Genomic DNA, 23,560 nt, shown 5'->3' on the forward strand with positions numbered 1-23,560 from the left:
TTAAAAGTTGAATTTTAAAAGTTACATCTTTATTGTTTTGGTTGTCTGAAAGTGTGAACCGAAGTGACATCTAGTGGCTCAAACTACAAACTGCAACTATCTGACCCATACAGCCTTAAAAACTTGGTTTTATTTTTGTCCTCGTCAGGCTCCTGTAGTGCAGAAGGAGCCACCGGACTGATGTTGGGTTCTTTTCCTGCAAATGTCCTGATTTTATTAAGTTTTATGAGAACCATCTCCTCAGGCCCTAAAGGTTTTACCTGTAGGGATGAATTACAGGAACTTCCACCTGCTGAAGAGGGACGAGCAGTCATGACTGAGGAGCAGCAGCTAGAGGAGTAAACATGGAGCCAGAGGCTAATGTGATGAACAGATAATCCCGCTATTTATTTAATCTCAATCTGAACTGCAAGCATGTGAATTCACCACAACTCTGACCTAATCTGTCCGTATAAGACGCAAAACCTCATGCATACACCAGAACTATATCTCTGTTTAGGGGTAAGGTTTTGTGTTGGACATTTTTGCAAAATCTAACCAGAACGTTAATTTTTCCAACAGTTTTCGTTAAAATGTTTTAAAAGGAAGAAAAGCAAATCCAAAGGTAATGAAATATTCTGAAGGATTATTTTCATCAGAAAAACACCATAAAACATCTCAGGCTAATGTCTGAAGTAATAATATTTGTTGGATTTTAATCGTTCCCAGCTTTTCTTTTGAAATAGTGGATTATCAAGTAGGACATCGAAGGTTTTAAGTTCCCTCCATGGTTTTGTAAAGCAGCAGTTGAAAGATGAAATTAGAAGCGTGTTGGTCGAGTCTAATCCCAATCTGATGCTCATGACGGATGGAACACAAATGTCTGCTCCTCCACCCAGGAGGCAGCGAGTGTTCCTGGGATAAAGAGCGTCTGACCAGCCCCCCTGCTGGAGCCCACAGCGGAGGACCAGGAGGGGGCGGAGGAGCACCGGCAGTGGGAGGAGGAGGGGGAGGAGGAGGGGGTGCAGCGGGAGGTCCCGGGAGGGGGCCCGCCCTAGGAGCCGTCAATCAAACACAGCTCCAGCAGCAGCAGCAGCTACTGGCCAACAGTGAGTGGAGCTACACACACACACACACACTTTTTCACACTGTGTGTTTAAAGGATGGACATATTTGTTAATGTACACCATTTAATCTGTTCTCATCTCCTGTATTACCACTCTGGCTGGATTAATCAGCACACACTCTACTAAATGACTCAATTCATCAACACCACACACACACACACACTTTACACACACGCATGGACCCGCAAACAAACAGATCCTCACCCTTTCTCCCTCTGCAGAAGTAATGTAGGTGTTCTCTCACACCGGGCAGCAGGAAGCCACAAACACTCACATTGATTATTCCATCACTTCAGTCGTCACGACAACAGCAATCAGTGTTATTGTTTCATTGGAATGAGTGTGTGCGTGTGTGTGTGGCAAAACATCTTCTCTCTAATGTGTCAGGCTAGAAGGAGCTAAGCTCAGAGTGGGGCTGCTTTAGGGTGAGAGGGTCATGGAGGTCAAAGGTCAGAGGTTATCCTTTTAGGTAAGAGGGTAAAGGATGAAGCAAGTAATTCCTCACAAGAGCTGTGATTTGGAATGGTGTGTGTGTGTGTGTGTGTGTGTGTGTGTGTGTGTGTGTGTGTGTGTGTGTGTGTGTGTGTGTGTGTGTGTGTGTGTGTGTGTGTCGGGGGGAAAAGGGAGGAGAAGAGATGGAATAAAGAGAGTCATGGAGAGGAAGTGAGCTCTGGAGAACAGAGGAACGGACGAGCAGGTCTTGTGTTTGTCCTCCTGCTGGATGAAGCTAAAACTCATCATGACGATGGGCCAGATGTTGCTTCTTCACTAAAGCTGAGATGCAAAAAGTAAAGATGGCGGCTTAAACAACAGCCTCTTGGTTGGACGGCGCAGACAGTCCAAAGAAGCAAACACTGAAAATAAAAACACACACACCATGTTGGTCAGCAGGTGTGACACACCTGAACCTCGTTGTACACCAGGATCCCCCGCCTCCTCTGTGCTGATGACACTTCTTTCTATCTCAGGGTTAGATTTGCCGTTCATGATGATGCCCCATCCCCTACTGCCCATGGGGCTGCCCCCTGCATCTGTCGCCATGGCGATGTCTCAGATGAACCACCTCAGCACCATTGCAAACATGGCAGCTGCAGCCCAGCAGATACACACTCACGTTCACCGCGCACCTGTCATCAAGGTAGGACACACGGATACGGCTTGCTGGTCTGTAACTTTATGAGCTGCAGCTGTTTTTTATTTGGATATTTGACCTTCGACAAACAAATCATCCATAACATTATGACCACTTCATGAAGTGAAAAGCATTGATTGTCTCCTTAAAGCAGCGCCGGACCACAGAGAGGCTCCATCTGCCAGCTGAGATAACATCTAGTCATTGACATTGATCCATTAGATGCAAAACCAGAAAAAGTGAGCAACCAAAAGGATCTGGGTGTCTCTGACCCGGAACTAGTTGTGACGGCCAGGTCACAACAAATCAGCATCTGAGGGATGTTTGGGGTCATAAGGAGCCAAGAAACATTGATCCAGACGAGGAGCTGAGGCTTATTTATGCTGTTCAACCAGATCCACGAGCTACTGTAGACTGAACAACTCAGTCTGACCCAAACGTTTTTAAATGTAAACAAAGCTAATGAAGCAGGTATGTATCCTAAACATCAGTTGGTCTGAAGGTCCTCTCCCTTCCTGTTTGCAGGAACGAGTGTGTGACAGTCCCTCTCTGTCTCCATCTGTCGATGAAACCAACACTCCTCTGCAGTCGCAGCCCAGCAGCTCGGCCTCCAGCTCCCCAGAGCGACTGGGTAGGAACCATCACACACCAAACAAGCTGTAAATGTCGTGTTTCTACGTGAGCCCAGGAGGGACACCCCAAACCCCGCATCGACGATATCATCTGTGTCTGGTAGTGAAATATCCACCGAACCACGGGGAGAAGTTATAACACATCATGATACACCTGTCTGGGTTCTGTTAACTTTATTGAACTTCGGACAAGAACAGACACCGTCCACAGGGTATCCGCGGGTCCTTAAAAAGTCTTCAATTTGCTTTTCCAAATTTAAGGCCTTAAAAATCCTTAAAAATGTCAAATAATCCTTAAATAGAGTTTCCGAATTAGCAGAATTAGCTACAAAACCTACACACTTCTGAACCCAGATCATTGTTTAGTCTTTTGACTCAAATTCTTTTTAATTTTAGTCATTCCATATGTTTAAATTTTAGACGACTATAATACATGATGCAATAATTTTAAACGTCTGTAGAGGAAATGTTCACATCTACTTGAAACTGCAAAGAATTTCATATTTTACACTTAGGATCAATACAAATCTATAGTTATAACTGTTTTAATAACAGTTAGTAGCGGAAAATACCAAAATGAACACTGACAGTGTGAATTATGTCTCTCAGTATTAATATCAGGGATGTGTATTGAAATTCTGGCGATACGATACATATCACGATACAGGGGAGACGATACGATATATCACGATATATTGCAATACAGTCAGACGTTACAAGCAATTTTTTTTACTTAATTTATTGTAAGAATGTTCAATAAACAGTCCAAACTTATACGTAACATGTTTAACATGAGGTATCTGACCCATGATGGAGGGATTTACATTTTAAATGGTGGAAACAAAACCCGTTGCACACTGCTGCCAACTATTGGGTGGCGATTGAATTGCACAAAACGAAAAGAAAATACACAAATGTTTGCATGTAAATTCTTTCAAAGATTAGATGCACGGCTTTTGAATATCGATGTAATAATCGCAGGGAAAAAATCACGATATATTGCCATATCGATATTTTCTTACATCCCTAATTAATATAGTAAACAAACCTGTAAAATGTGCTGTAATATTTGTAAACATGAAATGAAAACAGGAAGTGACATCATACCATCAAAACGGTAAAGGTGTTACTCTAATAGTGTGAGGAGGTAGGAATTGTTTTCAGATGTATTTATTAGAGTTTTCCCTGAACTAATTTACCAAGGTGGGCTGCTTCACAAAAACACCACTAGAACATCAAACGCTGACATTAGCCGTAACGGCGCCACCTAAATGATACAACAACCAGATGTGCTCATGCCCCTCGCTCCCACGAACGCTCGCTGCTACAGCCGTCACTTATAGAGCCAGGGGAAACCCCGGATGTGTGCTCGCCAAGCAAACACTGTCCAGATCATCACATTTATTGTTGTTCCTCCCAGCTGTGGACATTTTCTCCTTTAGACATAAAGCCACTTTCACATCTAGGTGAGCCCAGACCGCACCAGGCCGGGTCAGGTTTTGTACACACAGCCTTCTCAGGAACGCAAATGTCACCTAGCATGTGGGCGGAGCAAAAAATGCATGGAGAAGTGTGTGTGTGTGTGTGTGTGTGTGTGTGTGTGTGTGTGTGTGTGTGTGTGTGTGTGTGTGTGTGTGTGTGTGTGTGTGTGTGTGTGTGTGTGTGTGTGTGTGTGTGTGTGTGTGTGTGCACGCTCTAACCTAGCCACAATAACAGTGTGTGTTTTCTCTCTACAGGACTGGTGTCAGGTGATGCTGATGTTGCACTGACCAACTCTGCTGCACCCATCAAGAAAATAGCAAAGGACAAAGGTTGGTGCACACACACACACACACTCTCTTATACAGTGAGGATATTCCATTATCCACCTTAATCTAAAGCCTTGGCCATTTTCTTTTGACAACTGACAAATTGTCTTGTGGTAGGAGGGCTTTCCTCATCTACTGTACACACACACACACACACACACACACACACACACACACACACACACACACACGTGTCTCATTGATCATCTGTCTCTGAGCCATCAATCAGAAGGAAGATGAGAGGATAGATGGATGAATGAATGGATGAAGGGGGTTGTGAGGGAGGTAGACAGAGTGAAGGAGGACTGGCTAAAAGGGGTCAAGGGGTCAGACACTAAAAGCATGCCGGGCCTCTCCTCCCTCCCCTCTAAGTTCTCCATTCTCCTGACGCGTTCCGTCCATCCCTCCGCTCTTCCTGCAGACTTCAGCAGGAGCTGCTCCTGGATCAGTGCTGGAGGATACACGTCTCCTCCTTCATCTGACGTGTGTCGGACCTGCAGCTGCAGGTCACGTGATCTGTTTCTAAACAGGTTTCAGCTGGGAGAGAAAATTAAAAACTCTTCATGGAGCCGTTTGGATTAAACCTTTAGAGGCGTTTCAACCACAGCTGGGATTAGGGGGGAAAACCGCTGAGTTTGTGGATTTTTCTTTCTGTAGAGAGAAATTTTTGTGTATGAATACGGAATTATTGGGTGTTTTAGGAAAGAACACCCTGGATTTAATTTTATTGCTCAATTGGAAACTCCCAAAATTGTTTTTGTCATTTATGACGTTTTGTTAGAAACGCAGATTTCAAACCTATTTGAAACTTGGATCATTTTAAATATTCACAAAACAGTAGATAAACATATTTTAATGTGTTTTTAACAGAAATCCTCCTTTTTTTCTTCAGTTGTTGAATTTCTTTATTTTACCTCTTCCCACTTTTTATTTTAGAGACCAAACAGAATGTGTCCATTATAGAAATAAAATAAAATCTTTTTTACAGTTTATTTATTAAAAGCACTAAAGGATAAAATAAAAATAAAAAACTGACATTTGGGCTTTTTAATAAAATGTTACTTATTGCAGATCAAACACTGCTGATATTGAGTCATAACATTTGTAATTAATGTTCTTAAAACCTGTGATGGGTCAAAATAAAACGACAGAATTTAAAGGACAATAAAACAACTAATAAAAAATATGTAAAAAAAAGGAGAGAAATTAAGTGAAAAAATAGGAATAAAAAAGATTTGAAGTAAATTAACTTTTATAAAAAATAAGGTGAAAAAAGCAGAAAGAATCTGGAAGGAAAACTGGAGCTGAGGAGAAAAAGTGATGAAGAGAGACGAGCGAGTTTGTAATGGTGGAGTCGAGGGATGTGTGGATGAAGTGGCAGATAGAGTGCGTGTGTGTGCGTGTGTGCATCTTAATCAGCGTTAATTTCACAGCAGAGTTAGCCCAGTTGTCGGTGTGTTAGGCATTAAGGGCTGAGCAGACACTGTGACACACTCGCAATGAACACACACACAAATCAAGGATGTCTTTAATCCCTGCCAATTAGCACCCCACATGATCGTCTGAATACTAACAGCTTCGTTCGTGTGTGTGTGTGCGTGTGTGTGCGTGTGCGTGTGTGTGTGTGTGTGTGTGTCTGTGTGTGTGTGTGTGTGTGTGTGTGTGTCTGTGTGTGTGTAATTGATTTCTTTACTGCTGCAGCCTTTTAACCTTAAACGCCAGCGTTTCACAAAGTTCTTTTAAAACTCTAAAGTCTAAATCAGCTGTTTGGACCTTTGCTCCACACACACCCGTCCGGCTGCAGTGACGAGTAACTGAATGTGTTGAATGTCTGTGGCAGAAGAGTCTCCTCTGGGTCAGAACCTGCCTCCTGGGTTTCCTGCGCCGTTCCTGTTTGCCGACGGCCTCTCGTCTGTGGAGACTCTGCTGACCAACATACAGGTATGACTGTTCTCACACACAACCTAGAACTTTATCACTAAAACACCAGGAAATTACCCTTTTTTGTTGAAAGGGACACAACAGTAGCTCAGGAGGTAGAGCGGGTTGTCCAGTAATCGGAAGTTTGCAGGTTTGGTCCTGGCTTCGACCAGAGAATTCTGCTGTTGTGTCCTCGGGCAAAACACTTAACCGGCCTTGCCTGCTGGTGGTGGTCGAAAGGACCGGTGGTGCCTGTGCACGGCAGGCCTCGCCTCTGTCAGTGCGCCTCCAGGCAGCTGTGGCTACATCGTAGCTCATCCCCACCAATGTGTGTGGGTGAATGGGTGAAAGACTGGTTGTGTTGTGAAGCGTCTTGGGGGGTCGTAGAACCCTAAGAAGGTGCCATACAAATGCAGGCCATTTACCATTTTACCATTTTTGTTTTAAAGGAGTATTGTGTAACATTTTTATATTTCCAAATCATTTTCTTGAGCCAGTATGAGCTAAAAGGACCCTTTACATGTTAATGAAATGTTAGTCAGACCTCCCGAAGCCCCACTGGCCATATCACACTTGCAACTTCAGAGTGCCAGTCTGGTCCCTGCTGGTGGAGTGGAGCTGACATGCCTGTCTCTGCAGTCTGCTTCCAGCATGTTTCTTGCATGTTTAGATCACAGCTGATTGGTTTGATGTAGTGATGAATCACTCCTGTAGACACTAATGAAGGCTGAGGAGACAACATCCAAATTTATTAAAAAAAAAATAAAAAATATTTCTAACGTATGGTGACTAGACATCATTAACATAACATATTATTAACATAATAATAATAACATTCAGCAAACATAAGTAGAAATCAAATGGATCCAAACTACCTCATGACCCATGGAGGGTGAAGAGTACCATGCTACTAAATGGTTAAGATGGTTTCCTGACGCTTTCAAGGAAATACCAAAGTCCAGTTTGGGCTGCACAACATCCATACATAATTAATGTAATATGTGTCAAAAGGAGCGACCCAGAAGCTATTTCTTGTACCCCTAAGAAGCCACGGCATCCTTTTGTTTTACTCTTAACAGAAAGCTAGAGGCTAACGCTGAGCTAACAGTGATAACGGTGAATTAGAAACTCAACTTTTTCCCTACAACTCGATATTCTAGTGAAATGTATTTATCTACTTATCCACCTACTGTTTATGTCTTGTCTACACTCATCTAGAATCTTCTGGTGCTGATCCGTACCTGGCACTAGATACTAACCCTAACCCACGCAACTGTGCGTGGGCTGCAGTACCCATGTTTGACCACAGGATGTCATTCTTGCTTCAGGAACAAACAGCTTATATCTAGTTATATAAAATGTAAGAAATAAGAAGATTCTGGATGCTGGAGAGGTTTAACTCATTCGCTGCCAGCGATTATCACCGTTTTTACTGTTTTTTTAAGAGTCACAGAACATTGCGTGCCAGGATGATGTCAACGCCATAACAACCTAAACAAAGCGGAGACTCACGTCTTACATCAGGAAGAATTTGCACATTTTGAGTGTTATCCGCTCTTTCATAATCCGTTGTCGAATTGTGGTCGGAATAAGCTTTTCCGGTTCGCGCCTCACTTTTTTTACAGCAGCGGCCCAAAACGATCCCCTAACACATGGATTTTCTGCTTCCTGATCACGTGACGTGTGCGGAAGAAGATCGGCTTTAGAGCCGAGATGTTTGTTCTCACGGTGCGGGGGCTCGTTCCGACGCCCACACAGTAAAAACATGCAAATGACGACTTTAGTCGTCAATGGCAGTGAATGAGTTAATATGACCTAATGCAACATAAAAATAACAATTAGCAAAGAAAAACACTAAACAGGCCTGACTGACAGATCAGCAGGGTTTAGAGTTAAAAGCCATGATGGGGCAAAAACAGAGTTTTAGCCTTTATTAGACGTAAAATCACCGTAATGCAGTTGTTCAGGAGCATCGTGCTGATTTCCAGGGCCTGCTGAAGGTGGCGGTGGAGAACGCCCGGGCGCAGGACAAGCAGATCCAGGCGGAGAAGCGGGAGCTGAAGATGGAGCTCTACAGAGAACGAGAGATGAGGGAGAGTCTGGAGCGACAGCTGAACACCGAGCTCCAGAGCAGAGGTCCGATTGGCCGTCTCACACCTGCTGAACTCCACCTGTGTGTTCTATAACCCGTCTCTGCCTCTTCTACCTCTAGCTTCCATCCAGAAGCGACTGAAGAAGGAGAAGAAGGCAAAGAGGAAGCTGCAGGAGGCGCTGGAGTTCGAGTCCAAGAGAAGGGAGAGAGTGGAGGACGCCCTGAAGCACTCGTCCTCGTCCTCCCCGTCTCCTGAACCGCTGCACGTCGCCAACAACAACATAAACGGTAAAGGTTTTGACCTCCATCATGAGTCTCATCCTGGTGTTTTAGACACTTTTTGGTTCCTCTAGTTATTTTTCATCAAAGCCTTTCTTCTGCCGTCACTCGGGTTTATCTGGAGCACTGCTATACGAGCTGCTGCTGACTGAACCAGCTCTTTAAACACGGTTACAAGCCGCTGCTGCCTTTCTCTCTTCCTTCCATGAAATTCGGAGTAATCAGAAGCAGCCCGTAAACGTGTCGTTAATCTGTCTGCAGCAAAAGGACAGCCGGCACCGTTCACGGTGCTGGACTCCACTGTAGGAGTACCTTTAGATCGCGGGGTGGTGAGAAAACACCCAAAATGTGATTTAAGGGATAAAATATAGTGATTAAAATATTATTAGTTGTATATTATTCTCGTCAGACATTATGTTTTTCTGAATGACCCTATAGGCTGCCATACTCTGGGCTTAACAAAAGTCGTGGAAAATCAGCTCCTCTAAATCTGAGACCATGGTCTTGAGTCGGAAAATGGTAGAATGCCTTCTCCGGGTCAGGGATGAGGTCCTGCCCCAAGTGGAGGAGTTTAAGTATCTCAGGGTCTTGTTCACGAGTGAGGGGAAACTGGAGCGTGAGATCGATAGGTGGATTGGTGCTGCATCTGCAGTGATGCGGGCGTTGTACCGGTCTGTCGTGATGGAGAGAGAGCTGAGTCAGAAGGTGAAGCTCTCGATTTACCGGTCGATCTACGTTCCTACCCTCACCTGTGGTCATGAGCTTTGGGTAGTGACCGAAAGAACGAGATCGCGGATACAAGCGGCCGAAATGTGTTTTCTCCACAGGGTGGCTGGGCTCTCCCTTAGAGATAGGGTGAGAAGCTCGGTTATCCGGGAGGGGCTCGGAGTAGACCCGCTGCTCCTCCACAATGAGAGGAGCCAGTTGAGGTGGCTCGGGCATCTGGTCAGGATGCCTCCCTGGTGAGGTTTTCCAGCCACGTCCAACCGGGAGGAGGCCTCAATCAATCGATCAACTTTTACTTAAATAGCGCTTTCCACCACCCTCAAAGGGGCCAAAGGCGCTGAGCAACACAAGTAACAAGGCCTAAAGGAAGACCCAGGACATGTTGGAGGGACTATGTCTCTTGGCTGGCCAAGGAACGCCTTGGGGTTCCCCTGGAAGAGCTGGCCCAAGTGGCTGGGGAGAGAGAAGTCTGGGTCTCTCGACGTAGGCTACTGCTCCCGTGACCCGACTCCGGATAAACGGAAGAGGGAGGGATGGATGGATATGCATAATACGTACTTATAACGAGTGATACAAAAACGACCCTGATTGGACCTGGACGTATGTGATGTCCCATCCGTGAGACAGCTCAGCCGCCCAACCTCGTCCCTCACCATAGGACGTGTTCCTCAATCAATCAATCAATCAATCAAAGCTTTATTTATAAAGCGCCTTCCGCAACCCTGTCAGGAAGCCCAAGGCGCTGAACATGTTACAGTAGAAGTACAAATATAGTGAATAAATCAAAAATAAAAGCAATTCAAAAATAAATGCAAAGTAAATTACTAACTACAAATTACAAAAAAGGTGAAACATTCTAGTACAGGACAGATGGGTAAAACAAGGGATAGAGTGAACCAATGAAAACTGTGAAATAAATTCAACGTAAAAGAGGGCCGAATCAAACGTGTTCAGGAAACGCCAAGTGGAGAAGGTGTGTTTTTAGGTGATTCTTAAAGGCTGGCAGAGAAGGGGACAGCCTAACTGAGGGTGGCAACTGGTTCCAGAGTGACGGTGCTAGGACTGAGAAAGCCCGGTCCCCGCGAGTACGACACCTAGAACGAGGGACAGCGAGCAGGCCTTGGTCAGAGGAGCGCGTGATGGGGAGTGTCTGTTCAGGAGTGTGGCTAGATAGGGGGGAGCACCACCCTGGAAGAAATTGTAAACAAAGACGAGGATTTTGAATTGTGCACGATAGCAAACCGGAAGCCAGTGCAGGGAGGCCAGAACCGGACTGATGTGGTCCCGTTTCCTGGTCCCTGAAAAAGCCAACAGCTTGTCACTCCTTGACCTTCCCCAAAACGTTCCTACAAACCTGATCCGAGCATCATTCCACTGGATTTACAAATGTCCTGCAACCCCATTAGGACACTGGTTCTTGTGAGTGGAACCAGCTCCTGGTGGAACCGCACACAGTAACAAGGTTCTGTTAGTGTTTTACAGGCCGACCCACTCCAACTCTGTCTTGTCCTTGTGTTCCGTACCAGACGCTGCCGTAGCCGAGGACAAACCCGAATTTAATGGAAACCAGCAAGACAACGCCACTGTACAAGGTACACACACACACACCAACAAAACACACACGTGTCCCATATTAACTGATACAATACTGTACACAAGTGTGTTCAAAGGCGTACTTCTTACACACACATGGTGGGCACATGTGTGTGTGTGTGTTGGGGCCCTGTTTAGATTAGTGGAGACATTAGGCAGACGTTGTGGCCTCTCTTTGATGTGTACCTACACACACACACACACACACACACACACACACATTTGCAGATATCTGATTGAGTTTGAGAGTCATTTTGGTAAGAGGATTAGGCGAACAGTGGCGGTTTTAAGGTGTCCAACAGTTATCCTTCATCCTGGTCCCGTTGGACCAGTCTGTCGGCTCCGTGCATCTTATCCTGCTCAGGTCAGTAGTTTGTGTCACGTGGACAGGACCGTTCCTGGGATTTTTTTTTGTTTTTACATGTAAATAAAACCTAAAAGAGTTCTCATCCATTATTATTTCTACTTTTCTTAGAAAAGTTATTTTTATGTGGACAGTTCTAGAAAATAAAAGCATGTTTTGGGTCCAAGAGCTTTATTCATTTGTTTTTGTCAGTTGTGTTCTCTGATCAGTAGTTGCTGAAAATAGATCAGCTGCACAGCTAATAGACCACACACACACACACACACAGTGTGCGTCCTTGTGTGGACCCTTCATTGACTTCCATTCATTCTAGTGACTCCTTTATGCTTAATTCTAACCCTAAACACAAAGCTAATCCACACCACACATGTAAAACCAAGAATTAGGGTGCTAGCCAGATGTCCACACACTACAGGTGAAAAGTCAAAGTTTGTTTAATGAAACATATAAAGACAAGTACACACACACACACACACACACACACACACACACACACACACACACCTAAAGGTGTCCTACCTTTTATTTAAAGCTGCTTTTACTGAAATTGTTCATGTTTTTATTTTCCTTTTCATCTGTACAAAATTCTTTATCTTTCTGATGTTTTGTATTTTTGTAGCTTTAATTTATTAATATATCATAATTTTATGAGTTTACCATTTTATTTTAATCTTTTGGGTTTTCTGTTTTAATCATCTTTCTTTATTTAATGATATTTAGTGTTTTATTAGGATTTGTTTTGTTGATCGTTGTGATTCTTCTATCTGTGGTGAGTGCTGTATAAACACACTGACCTTAAATACCTTTAGCAGGGGTTTCCAGTTCTGGGCCTGCAAGGCCGATATGCAGCACGTTTTAGTGGTTTCTCGGCTCCAACGACTAGATTCAGTGGTTGAATCGCCTGAGCAGCAGCTCATCAGGCGCTGCAGAAGCCTGTTAATCACCTGCTGATTGAAATCAGGTGTGCTGAAGCAGGGCTAAAACCAAAGCCAATAGGATCATTTCATGGGTGTCACAACAGTGTAGCTCTAAATGTAGACGAGGGTTACTACAGGAGCCTGGTTGTCCAAAAAGGTCATAGAGTTTCTCTACAGGAGTGTTTTAGTGCTCTTTACTCTCCTTATGGCGTCTGAACAGGAACAAAATCATCGAATCAGTTCTTTTAGATTTTATTCACTACTAGTGATTCTGAGTTCAAACATCACCTCACCTGCTCTGCTGCGTTCATAGTAGACTTATAGAAGGCATTACACCAGTGTGTGTGTGTGTGTGTGTGTGTGTGTGTGTGTGTGTGTGTGTGTGTGTGTGTGTGTGTGTTTTAGTATGCAAGTGCTGTCTTTTTCCACCAGCTGTGCTCAGTCCTCCCTGACATTGAAAACCTTCGCTTAAAACTCTCAGAGTGAATAAGTGACTACACACACACACACACACACACACACCTGTAGGTGTGCATTTATTTGTGTGTGTTTGATCCACATGCATGTGAGACATGGAACTCTAATTAGCTCTCACTCCTCTTTAGACCCCTTTTAGATCCCCTCTCTTCTGCAAGCCAAGCACTACTACACACACACACACACACCTGATTTCATTAATGTTGATTGGCCCAGTAGGACCTCTTTGCTGCCTTACTCACATTCACACAGAAAAACACACTCATCCCTCCTGCCATAAAAGCATTTTGCACCAACAGTGGTTTACCTCCTCTCTTTCTCTCTCACACACACACACACACACACACACACACACACACACACACACCTCCCCTGCCTCTCACCTTCTACACTCTTAATTAACGAGTGAAGAGAAAACTGCTGAATACAAAGAAAGACATTGCATTACAATCAAAAAGAAAGGAGAGGAAAAGACGATAAGCATGGGAGAGTGCAGAGGAATGGGAGGAGATGGATCAGCTGGAGGAGACAAAGAGGCACATGGTCACAAAACAGGAAAATATGGAGTAGAGAGGGAGGAAGAGAGGGGGTAATTAAGAGAGGAAGGGAAAGAAATGTAAATGAAGAAAGAGGAAGTGGAATTAAGGTGGAAGTAGAGGAACACGCAGGTATGAGATCAAATTAAGGTACGTGAGAGAGAGAGAGAGAGAGAGAGAGAGAGAGAGAGAGAGAGAGAGAGAGAGAGAGAGAGAGAGAGAGAGAGAGAGAGAGAGAGAGAGAGAGAGAGAGAGAGAGAGAGAGAGAGAGAGAGAGAGAGAGAGAGAGAGAGAGAGAGAGAGAGAGAGAGAGAGAGAGAGAGAGAGAGAGAGAGAGAGAGAGAGAGAGAGAGAGAGAGAGAGAGAGAGAGAGAGAGAGAGAGAGAGAGAGAGAGAGAGAGATTCCTGGGACAGTGTTGAAAAATGTGGCCTTGTTCCGGGACCTGGTGACATTTTCTCCACCCTGCTGATACTTTTAACAATCCTTGGTGTCATTTTAACCAACACACACACACACACACACACACAGTGTACTTTAGTGACTTGATTAAGAAAACTCAAAAATGTTAATGAAAGTTAAGGAGTGAGACGAAAACTTCGTGGTTTTGCTGCATAAACACAAAATGTTCGGAAGGAAAAAGTCAGAAAAAATCCAAAACCCAGCCCACATAAAACTTCTCATTTACTGAAACACACCTGTGTGTCGGAGACTTCCATCTCCTCTCTCCGTGAACAAAACATTTGTGGATTTTAATTCTCACATTCATAAAGTTTTTCTGAAAATTACATTTGTTCTTGTGATATTTTCCCATAAAACATTTCTTTAATGAGCCCCAAAAAAATCAGCTTTTGGCTCTTTCAGGCTTCCGTAGAAGTGCTGTCTGTCCACGTGTTCATTTAACTGAACAACGAAGTATAAATCTAATCAGTTATTCATATTTGATACATTTGTTTTATTAAATATTTAAGATGATTCACGTACAAAATTTTATACGCTGATAAATTGTAGTCACTCATCTTTGCCAGCTGCATATTTAAGATATTTAAGCAAATTACAAACCAAGTCAAATTCTTACATCACAATGATTCTAGAGGATGTGGCCGTCACATCTGTGGACCTGGATAAATGAAAGTCCCGCCTTTCCTGCAGGAAAACCCGGAGAGCTCCAACCAGGTTCTGATATTTTTAACCAGAGGAAAGTTACAGATTAAAGTTTTAAGGTCAGTTGTGAGGGGATCGTCGCCTCCGCTCTCTAAGTTACAGCGACGGGTTTTAAGCAGCGGGCCGAACCTGCTGCCTAGAGGAGGAGGAGGAAGGAGGCAGAAAAAAAGAGGACAAGCGAGGACAGAGGGAAGACTGGGGAGGGATAAAAATAATATGAAAGGAAGAGATAAAGGACAGAAGGGAGATGAGGAAGAGGATGGGATGCATGTAGAAGAGAGGGATAAAAGAGAGGAGAAGGGGGCTTGAGTGGATTGTGGGGTGATAAAAATAGGGAAGGGCAGGAGATGAGAGGGATGAAAAGGAGGGAAGGCAGGGAGCACCAAGGAGGAAACCAGCGCAAGATGAAAGAGAAAATTTAAGAAAGTTTTTCATTCTAACGCAGCGAGTCTCATTCATACCATAAAGAGAGCCGAGGACAGAGTGAGGATGTAAAGAGCAGCAGGAGACGAGTGGAAAAGTAGTAAAGGGCAGGAGGAGGAGGAGAGCGGGTGGAAACAGGAGGGAGGGCAGGTTTATGGTTGCTGTTATGCAGAAATGTAAACAGTTTGCAACGTTCGCAGAAAACAATGACACCGCGGGGAGAGGAAGGTGTGTTTCTGTTGTACGTACGGCTGGGCTCGCTGTGTTTTATGTGTGTGAAAACACTCCTGAGTGGGTGGGTGCAGCTACAGCACTACAGGGAGCAGAAGGAGAAGCAGGGAGCTGAAACGAGAGGGAGGGAGGGAGGGAAGGAGCGTCCACTCTGGCAAAACTGTGGAGATGAGATTTCTATCATGTAAGGAGGAATAAAGCAGCCGTTTTAGAAAACATCCCGTCTAAATAAGCAGAGTCAAAAGTTCCTGTTCCAACGAAGCTCATTAGGATCGCCATAAACTACATTTATGGCCCACTATAGAGATAAATCTGTAAATATAACAAGTGTCATTTAATTAGGAAGTATTAAAGTGTTCGGTTCAGTCAAGCATCGAGACCAATCAGAAATCAGTCGTGTGATTAAATCGGAAAGCTTCGACCGAACGGCGTCTGGAACAGACCCGCTGCTCCCCTAGTCACCGCTTCAAAGCTCCTCACGACGCCACTCAAGCCGTTAATGAGGCGAACCGGACCCGGAGAGAGACAAGGTTACGGAGACGACACTTTACCTTTCTACAAGTACATGTTTATCGCCCAGCACGGACAGGTGTGCATGTGTGCGCGTGCGTTACCAAAGTATCTCATTAGCTACTTGTTGCATTTAGGTGCAACTTGGGATCAACCTCAGTCAAGATGGCCGCCACACCTAATCAACATTAGTATACATAAAAAGGCTCAAACTCACATATACTAGTCTACTGTTTGGTGTTATTGTTATATGTCTAACATATTACACGAGACTGTTTACGGTTAAAGTTAGCAATGTACAACAGGACAAAGATATCGTATCCCAACAGTGATTCAATAATTATACAACCATTGCGTTCCTCCTCTCTGTATAGGTTGGAGTTTTTTGCAGGTTCAGTCAGCTCAGCACGAAACTTAACAGACGTTAGATACGTTTCCATCAGACAAGTTCCTGAGAGGGGCGAAGGTGACACAGTGGCTCGGTCCTCTCAGCTGTTGTCTCCAAACAAAAATCGGCCCTTTAAGGACTTTGCTAAATGTCAGCATATTGTGAGCCTGTCAGCAGTGAGTGATGGCACTGATCAATGCCAAAAGGCATCCACAAACTTTAACACTGGAGACGTTTTATTTTGACAAGGTATGCTTGGTGTGTTGTATTAAAATGTTATAAATTACGACGTTGTTGTTTCAGAAATGTCCAATGTAACCAAATAATGGTTATTTAGCGACGAATGCCGATATAATTTCCCAACGAGTTACAACCAAACAGCATTTGTAAACCAGAAGTCCCGCCCAGCGATTCCAGTGGGTCTTTTCCGAGTACATTCCCTTGGTTGGTCCCTGAAATGTAAAATGACTTGAAAGAGTTGCTAGCTAAACAGGCCAGTAGTTTGGATTTTCTGCTTAACATGTAAATGTGTATCGTGCAGCAGACCTCGTCTCCTCAGCTCACCACCCTCATCTGTCCTGCCCGTCTGTCTCCTCTCTAATGTAGACGGGGCCCTCAGTACATGTTTTTCTTCCTCCAGCTGGATTTATGAGTGATTTAATTGAAATTCAGAAATAAACTTGGGTTGTAAACGCTGCTAATGTCCTGTGTGTGTGTGCTTGTCCAGATTCCCGGCCTTTCCTGAAGACCCCCATGATGTTCTAGAGAGGAAGAGGCTGCGTCTCCAGAAACCTCACACCTTACACCCCCCCCCCCCCCCTCCTGTACAGATAACCACCACCACAGCGTCCACTGAATCCTCACACACTACTTCCCCAAACCGGACTCCACCTTTTTTACTTGGATAAAAAAAACAATGAGACTACTACGAGACACACTGGACGTTACTTTGGGATTCTCCTAACACCACCTTTCTCTGTTCATTCCTCTTCTCCCTCTTTACTGACTCCAAGACATTTTTCTCCTTTGTGCTGAAAACTGAAGAAACAAACACGGCCGAGAAAAGGCAAATGAAGCAGATTTTCCTACCTTTCCTTCATGTTTTGGTTAAAATAAAAACTCGGAAACGGTTCGATGAGAGGATGAGATACGAAGGACCGGAGGCTGAGAAAAGACACGTGGTTGGACGAGAAGAAAGAATAGTTTCCACTTCCTTCTGGATGTGACTTTAACTCTCTGGTTGACAGCGGGTCATCTGACTGGATGTGATCAGCTAATCAGAGGAGCTCAGGACCACAAAAAAAGCTTTTTTTTAGAACAATCTAAGAAGAATTGTAACAGAATGAGAAAAGAAGGTAAACAACATAGGGAACTGTTTCTATTCCACGCGTCTGTTTTTGTGCAGGAACTGAAAAGAACGTGTGGGAGAACCTTTGTTTATCTGAACCTTCCGACTGTCCTCACCTCCAGCTTTCTCTCTCTCTACTCCCTCTCTTATAAACTCTCCTCCACCAGTTTAATCCGACTACCTTTATTCTTTACATCAAACAGCTCTGCTTTCTATAAAGTATCACTTCTTTGCATGACTCCTCTTGTTTTTCCCTCTTATCTACACGTGTCCACTCATTTACTCCCCTCTGTAAACGAGGCAATACTCATTACTTTTCAATGTATAAAGTATTTTCTATTACCCCTAAAAAAGTGGAATCATTTTCTGAAATTATGCAAAAGTTAAAAACACACATTTTTATTACAAAAGGGTGATTTTTAGACATCCTTAAGGTACATTAAACTCTTCCTTGATGTTGAGACTTTTCACATTTCGCCCCCGATCCTGAAACCAGGAAGTCGTACTTACGGGTGCTGGTGTTTGTCTGATTATTAGTTTGAGTGTTTGATTTTTATTGCCGTAAATCCGCCTCGGAAATGTTTAACTAGACTTCATTTCTGCTTCCTTTTATGTTGGACTACAAACTACCACACATGTACTGATTTATCAAGCGCTCTTCAAACACCAGAAACCTTGTACTCCCTGGATTTTCTGATCTACTATGAGTGCAGACTGTATGTTCAGGCTTTGTTTAATCCACTGAGTGTTTTGTTTATTTGTTGATTACTTTTACAGGTATGTACGGGAGGGTTGAATGGGGTGGGTGGGACTTTGGATTAAAGGGACTTTCTGTGTAGATAGGTGACATTCAAGCTTTTGGTTTATATATTTTTTCTCCTGACGATCTCTGAGTCTGTCACTGTTCTCTGGGTTTGAAATGACTGCAAATATACAGTATTATAATGAAACCGGTCTGGTATTTTTCACACACACACACACACACACACACCTCTTGATACAAAATGTCTACAGCCTATTATCAGAACCCCGATGCCTGGGGTTGAGCACACATGTGCAAACGACATTCAGACCTTTTCACACAACTGAAAGGATAAGGAGACCGCCCTCTTGTCCATTAAAGAATACTTGAACCACTAGGGTGAGGAGCAAAAGGTAGGCACTCTCCTGCTGCTACCGTTTATTCAGAGTTTCTGCAGAGTACAATAAAGTCCAGTCCATCTCCAGAGTTCCATAGATCACTCTTTGTCTTTACCAACAAAACAATGTTTCGTGTTCCTAAAGCAATTTTCTGCAACCTTGGATTGGAGCTCTAGTAACGCTAGTTGATGGACCAAAAATCCAGGTTTTTGTTACGACTCAGCTTGTGGGACTGCAACATAAGGAGGATGTCTGGTCAGGTGGTGTGAGTTAAAGAGTATTTTTATTAAAAAACCTGCTTCCAAAAGGCCTCGCCAAAAGTGCCAAATAGGAATCCGCTCCCAATGGTGCTCCCTCTTATCAGTCTCTTCTTTCGGCGGGTGCAAGCAGCCTTTTATGCTGTACCCGCAGGTGCCCACATAGGGTAGTAGGATCATGAGTTAACAGGAAAATCAAGCCTCGTCTCGTCTCGTCTTCCTCCGCTTATCCGGGTCCGGGTCGCGGGGGCAGCATCCCAACTAGGGAGCTCCAGGCCGTCCTCTCCCCGGCCTTGTCCACCAGCTCCTCCGGCAGGACCCCAAGGCGTTCCCGGACCAGATTGGAGATGTAACTTCTCCAACGTGTCCTGGGTCGACCCGGGGGCCTTCTGCCGGCAGGACATGCCCGAAACACCTCCCCAGGGAGGCGTCCAGGAGGCATCCTGACCAGATGCCCAAACCACCTCAACTGGCTCCTTTCGATCCGGAGGAGCAGCGGTTCTACTTCGAGTCCCTCCCGAATGTCCGAGCTCCTCACCCTATCTCTAAGGCTGAGCCCGGCCACCCTACGGAGGAAACTCATTTCGGCCGCTTGTATCCGCGATCTCGTTCTTTCGGTCATTACCCAAAGCTCATGACCATAGGTGAGGATTGGGACGTAGATCGACCGGTAAATCGAGAGCCTGGCTTTCTGGCTCAGCTCCCTCTTCCCCACGACAGATCGGCTCAGCGTCCGCATCACTGCAGACGCCGAACCAATCCGCCTGTCGATCTCCCGATCCCTCCTACCCTCACTCGTGAACAAGACCCCGAGATACTTAAACTCCTCCACTTGAGGTAGGACCTCTCCCCCGACCCGGAGGTGGCAAGCCACCCTTTTCCGGTCGAGAACCATGGTCTCAGATTTGGAGGTGCTAATCCTCATCCCAGCCGCTTCACATTCGGCCGCGAACCTACCCAGCAAGAGCTGAAGGTCAGAGCTGGATGAAGCTAGGAGGACCACATCATCCGCAAAAAGCAGAGACGAGATTCTCCTGCCACCAAACTCGACACACTCCACACCACGGCTGCGTCTAGAAATTCTGTCCATAAATGTGATGAACAGAACCGGTGACAAAGGGCAGCCCTGGCGGAGTCCAACCCTCACTGGGAACAGGTCCGACTTACTACCGGCTATGCGGACCAAACTCACGCTCCTCTGGTAAAGGGACTGAATGGCCCTTAACAGAAAGCCACCCACCCCATACTCCTGGAGCGTCCCCCACAGGGTGCCCCTGGGGACACGGTCATAAGCCTTCTCCAAATCCACAAAGCACATGTGGATTGGTTGGGCAAACTCCCATGCCCCCTCCATCACCCTTGCAAGGGTATAGAGCTGGTCCACAGTTCCACGGCCAGGACGAAAACCACATTGCTCCTCCTCTATCTGAGATTCAACTATCGATCGGACCCTCCTCTCCAGTACCTTGGAGTAGACCTTTCCAGGGAGGCTGAGGAGTGTGATCCCCCTATAGTTGGAACACACCCTCAGGTCACCCTTCTTAAAGATGGGGACCACCACCCCGGTCTGCCACTCCCTAGGAACTGCCCCCGATGACCACGCAATGTTGTAGAGACGTGTCAACCATGACAGCCCTACAACATCCATAGCCTTGAGATACCCAGGACGAACCTCATCTGCCCCCGGGGCTCCGCCGCTGTGTAGTTGTTTGACTACCTCAGCAACTTCTGCCCCCGAGATCGGACAGTCCATCCCCAGGCCTCCCAGCTCTGGTTCCTCCTCGGAATGCGCATTGGTGGGATTGAGGAGCTCCTCAAAGTATTCCTTCCACCGTCCGACTATAGCCTCAGTTGACGTCAGCAGCTCCCCATCCCCACTGTAAACAGTGTGAGCGAGTTGCTGCCTTCCTCTCCTGAGGCGCCGGACAGTTTGCCAGAACCTCTTTGGAGCCGATCGATAGTCTTTCTCCATGGCCTCACCAAACTCCTCCCACGCCCGAGATTTTGCCTCCGCAACTGCCACTGCTGCACCCCAGCCTAACAGAAATAAAGCCATGAATACTAGACTACCAGATCCACCACAAAACAAATTAAAGACACAAACTACCACAACAGCAACCTGTACCCTAGACTAAATGCAGCAGCCACAGACAAGAATCATCACACCGAAGTTGCTACATAAAAAGGACTGAGCAACAACTGACGAATCAACACAGAGTGAACTGCTTCCGAGACAAAAGGCTGCACCAAGTGGAGCCACACCGAGTGTCTTCTCCTCAACAAGTTACTGAAGTAACAAAGTTCTTGTAGCAGAAAACTAAGCGCCACCCCTAAAATCTTATCACATCTAGTAGAGTTCTGCTCTACATCGAGTTACTGCTTTCACCCAGCCAGCAACATACACAAGTGATCAGCCAAAATTGGGTAAAGACGTTCAAACAAACTAACAAACCACAGAAACACATGAACTCCACACTGCAATTCCACAAAGGTGGATAGGCGAGCAGTAACTAGAGCTCATTAAAGACTAAACTAAATTAGTCCACCACAAGTCACACCCACAAGCCTTTAAAAAGATAAGCAATAGTCAGGCTGTAAAAACACAATACTCAATTAATACACTAGATCCAGCCCCCTCCAATAAGTACAGATGATCCCGGATGAGCCCCCATTTGTTACGACCCAGCTCGTGGGATCACAACATGAGGAGGTCTGGACACATGGTGTGAGTTAGAGTATTTTTATTAAAAACCAGCCTCCAAAAAGCCTCACCGAAATGCCACACATGCAAGAGTACCCAATACTCAGTCTAATCTCCTTTCTGCAGTTGCACTAAGCAGGCTTTTATGCTGCACCCACAGGTGCAGCCACTCAAAGTAATTACAGGCTGCACACAACCAGACCAATGATAGTACAGAAGCGTGGGCAGGGACATCCCAAGCAGCTGGTCGCACCAGTACAGCAACATTTGTGTTAATTGGATGGGTGCTTTATTTCTCTGCAGGAGCCGTAACACCTCCCGCCTCAAAAGAGTTCCTCCAAGAAACTCATAAGGACCAATGAAGCTCTTCAGCTCCTGTCCAATCACCTGTGAAACAAAGGGAGGGAGAGGGACACTTATAGCATTTCCTGCAGTTTGTGGGTCCATGGTCCTGGCTAAGCTTGACAGGTGAAATTCTGGCTAACAGGTGCTTTCCCCCAGGTCTAATGAGGCCCTTGTTTACCAAGTCTAGACAAGGTAATAGTTCCTTAATTGGTTTTGGTTGGGCTCCTAATCGAGAGCCGACCATGGGATTCCTTACCAGGGTACAAACTGCCATAAAGCACATAGCTTCTGGGATCCTTACGCCGGGGACACACTGGCCGCGGAAGCGCCGCGAAAATGGGACCGCCTTCATTCGGCGCCCTTGTTAAGCTATTGTATAGACCATATGGGCCGCCGAAGCGCCGCGAATCGCCGAAGCGCCGGCGCGCGCCGGCACGCCAGCACGCGCCGTGCAGCGATCATTTCGGCGTTGGCTCTATTTTTTTCGCGAGCCGCGGGTGAATCGCGTCAATTCTGGCAGGAAGTCAAACGTAGACATAAGAGGCAGGCCGGTAAAGTTAACAAAATAAAGCATTTCAAAATAAAAATTCCGCAATAGTCAAACGTGTTCGTAAACAGACACTGCAGAAAAACCACACGAACACGCACACACATACACACACATCGAACTTGTGTGCATGTGTGACCACGTGAAGGGGTGTGTGGTTTTGGGTGTCTTTTCACCGCAGCAAACAGGACAGAGAGGCAGAAAGTCTGAGGCAAGCAGTTAAGATGGATGACTTTAAATTAATTATGGAAGTTGAGAAACACAAGGAGCTGTACGACCCCCGAAAAACATGATTATTTACGTCCCATTTCGGAAGAAACTGCTAGGATACAGCTGCAGAATTGGAGCGGGTTCCAAGAGATTCAACTGGCAGAAACAACTCATACCATAGGTTCACACACACACACACGCACACGCACACGCGCGCGCACGCACGCACACGCGTACAAACACTCAAACGTAGAGGAAAAGAGCTGAGAAAATGCAGAGAGGAAATGGAGGACACCAAGTGTTTAAAAGAAAAACTACAGCTGAGCCTCGACTGGGGTGCGTCTGATCTGAACTGAGGAGCGGCGAGCATCGGCCGAATTTCGTGAGCGATTTGCTTCTTGGCGCTTCGCGGCGCTTCCGCGGCCGGTGTGTCCCCGGCTTTAGGACACTCAAGCCTAACCACCATGAACTAGTGACATCTCACAGGCAATTGCCAACTCCAAGTTGGGAATGAGCTTGTGCCCCAGGTGGCGAAGTTTAGATATCTATAGGTGGTGTTCGTGAGTCATGGTTGAACAGAGTTGGAGGATGATGGTCAGACTGGGGCTGCATCATCAGTGATGTAGATGCTGTGGTGAAGAGAGCTGAGGTTAAATATCTGGACTTTCAATTGAACAATGGGTCAATGGTCCAATTCACACCAAGGCTCATATGTA

The 23,560-nt window shown here is 45.4% G+C and overlaps 1 protein-coding gene across 1 annotated transcript in view; it reads left to right on the plus strand.

Annotated features, from left to right (window-relative positions):
• dachb (dachshund b) overlaps positions 1-18,594 on the plus strand; it is a 125,930-nt gene extending 107,336 nt beyond the window's left edge. Inside the window, exons 4-12 of the mRNA XM_015946041.3 lie at positions 879-1,088; positions 2,075-2,244; positions 2,764-2,869; positions 4,607-4,681; positions 6,519-6,619; positions 8,587-8,734; positions 8,811-8,978; positions 11,222-11,287; positions 17,024-18,594. Of these exons, the coding sequence (XP_015801527.3) occupies positions 879-1,088; positions 2,075-2,244; positions 2,764-2,869; positions 4,607-4,681; positions 6,519-6,619; positions 8,587-8,734; positions 8,811-8,978; positions 11,222-11,287; positions 17,024-17,061 (1,082 nt within the window). The 3' untranslated portion in view covers positions 17,062-18,594. The remainder of the gene's footprint in view (positions 1-878; positions 1,089-2,074; positions 2,245-2,763; positions 2,870-4,606; positions 4,682-6,518; positions 6,620-8,586; positions 8,735-8,810; positions 8,979-11,221; positions 11,288-17,023) is intronic.
• Positions 18,595-23,560: the final 4,966 nt, after the last annotated feature.

The sequence above is a fragment of the Nothobranchius furzeri genome, chromosome 2, assembly GCF_043380555.1.
Source record: "Nothobranchius furzeri strain GRZ-AD chromosome 2, NfurGRZ-RIMD1, whole genome shotgun sequence".
Classification (NCBI taxonomy): domain Eukaryota; kingdom Metazoa; phylum Chordata; class Actinopteri; order Cyprinodontiformes; family Nothobranchiidae; genus Nothobranchius; species Nothobranchius furzeri.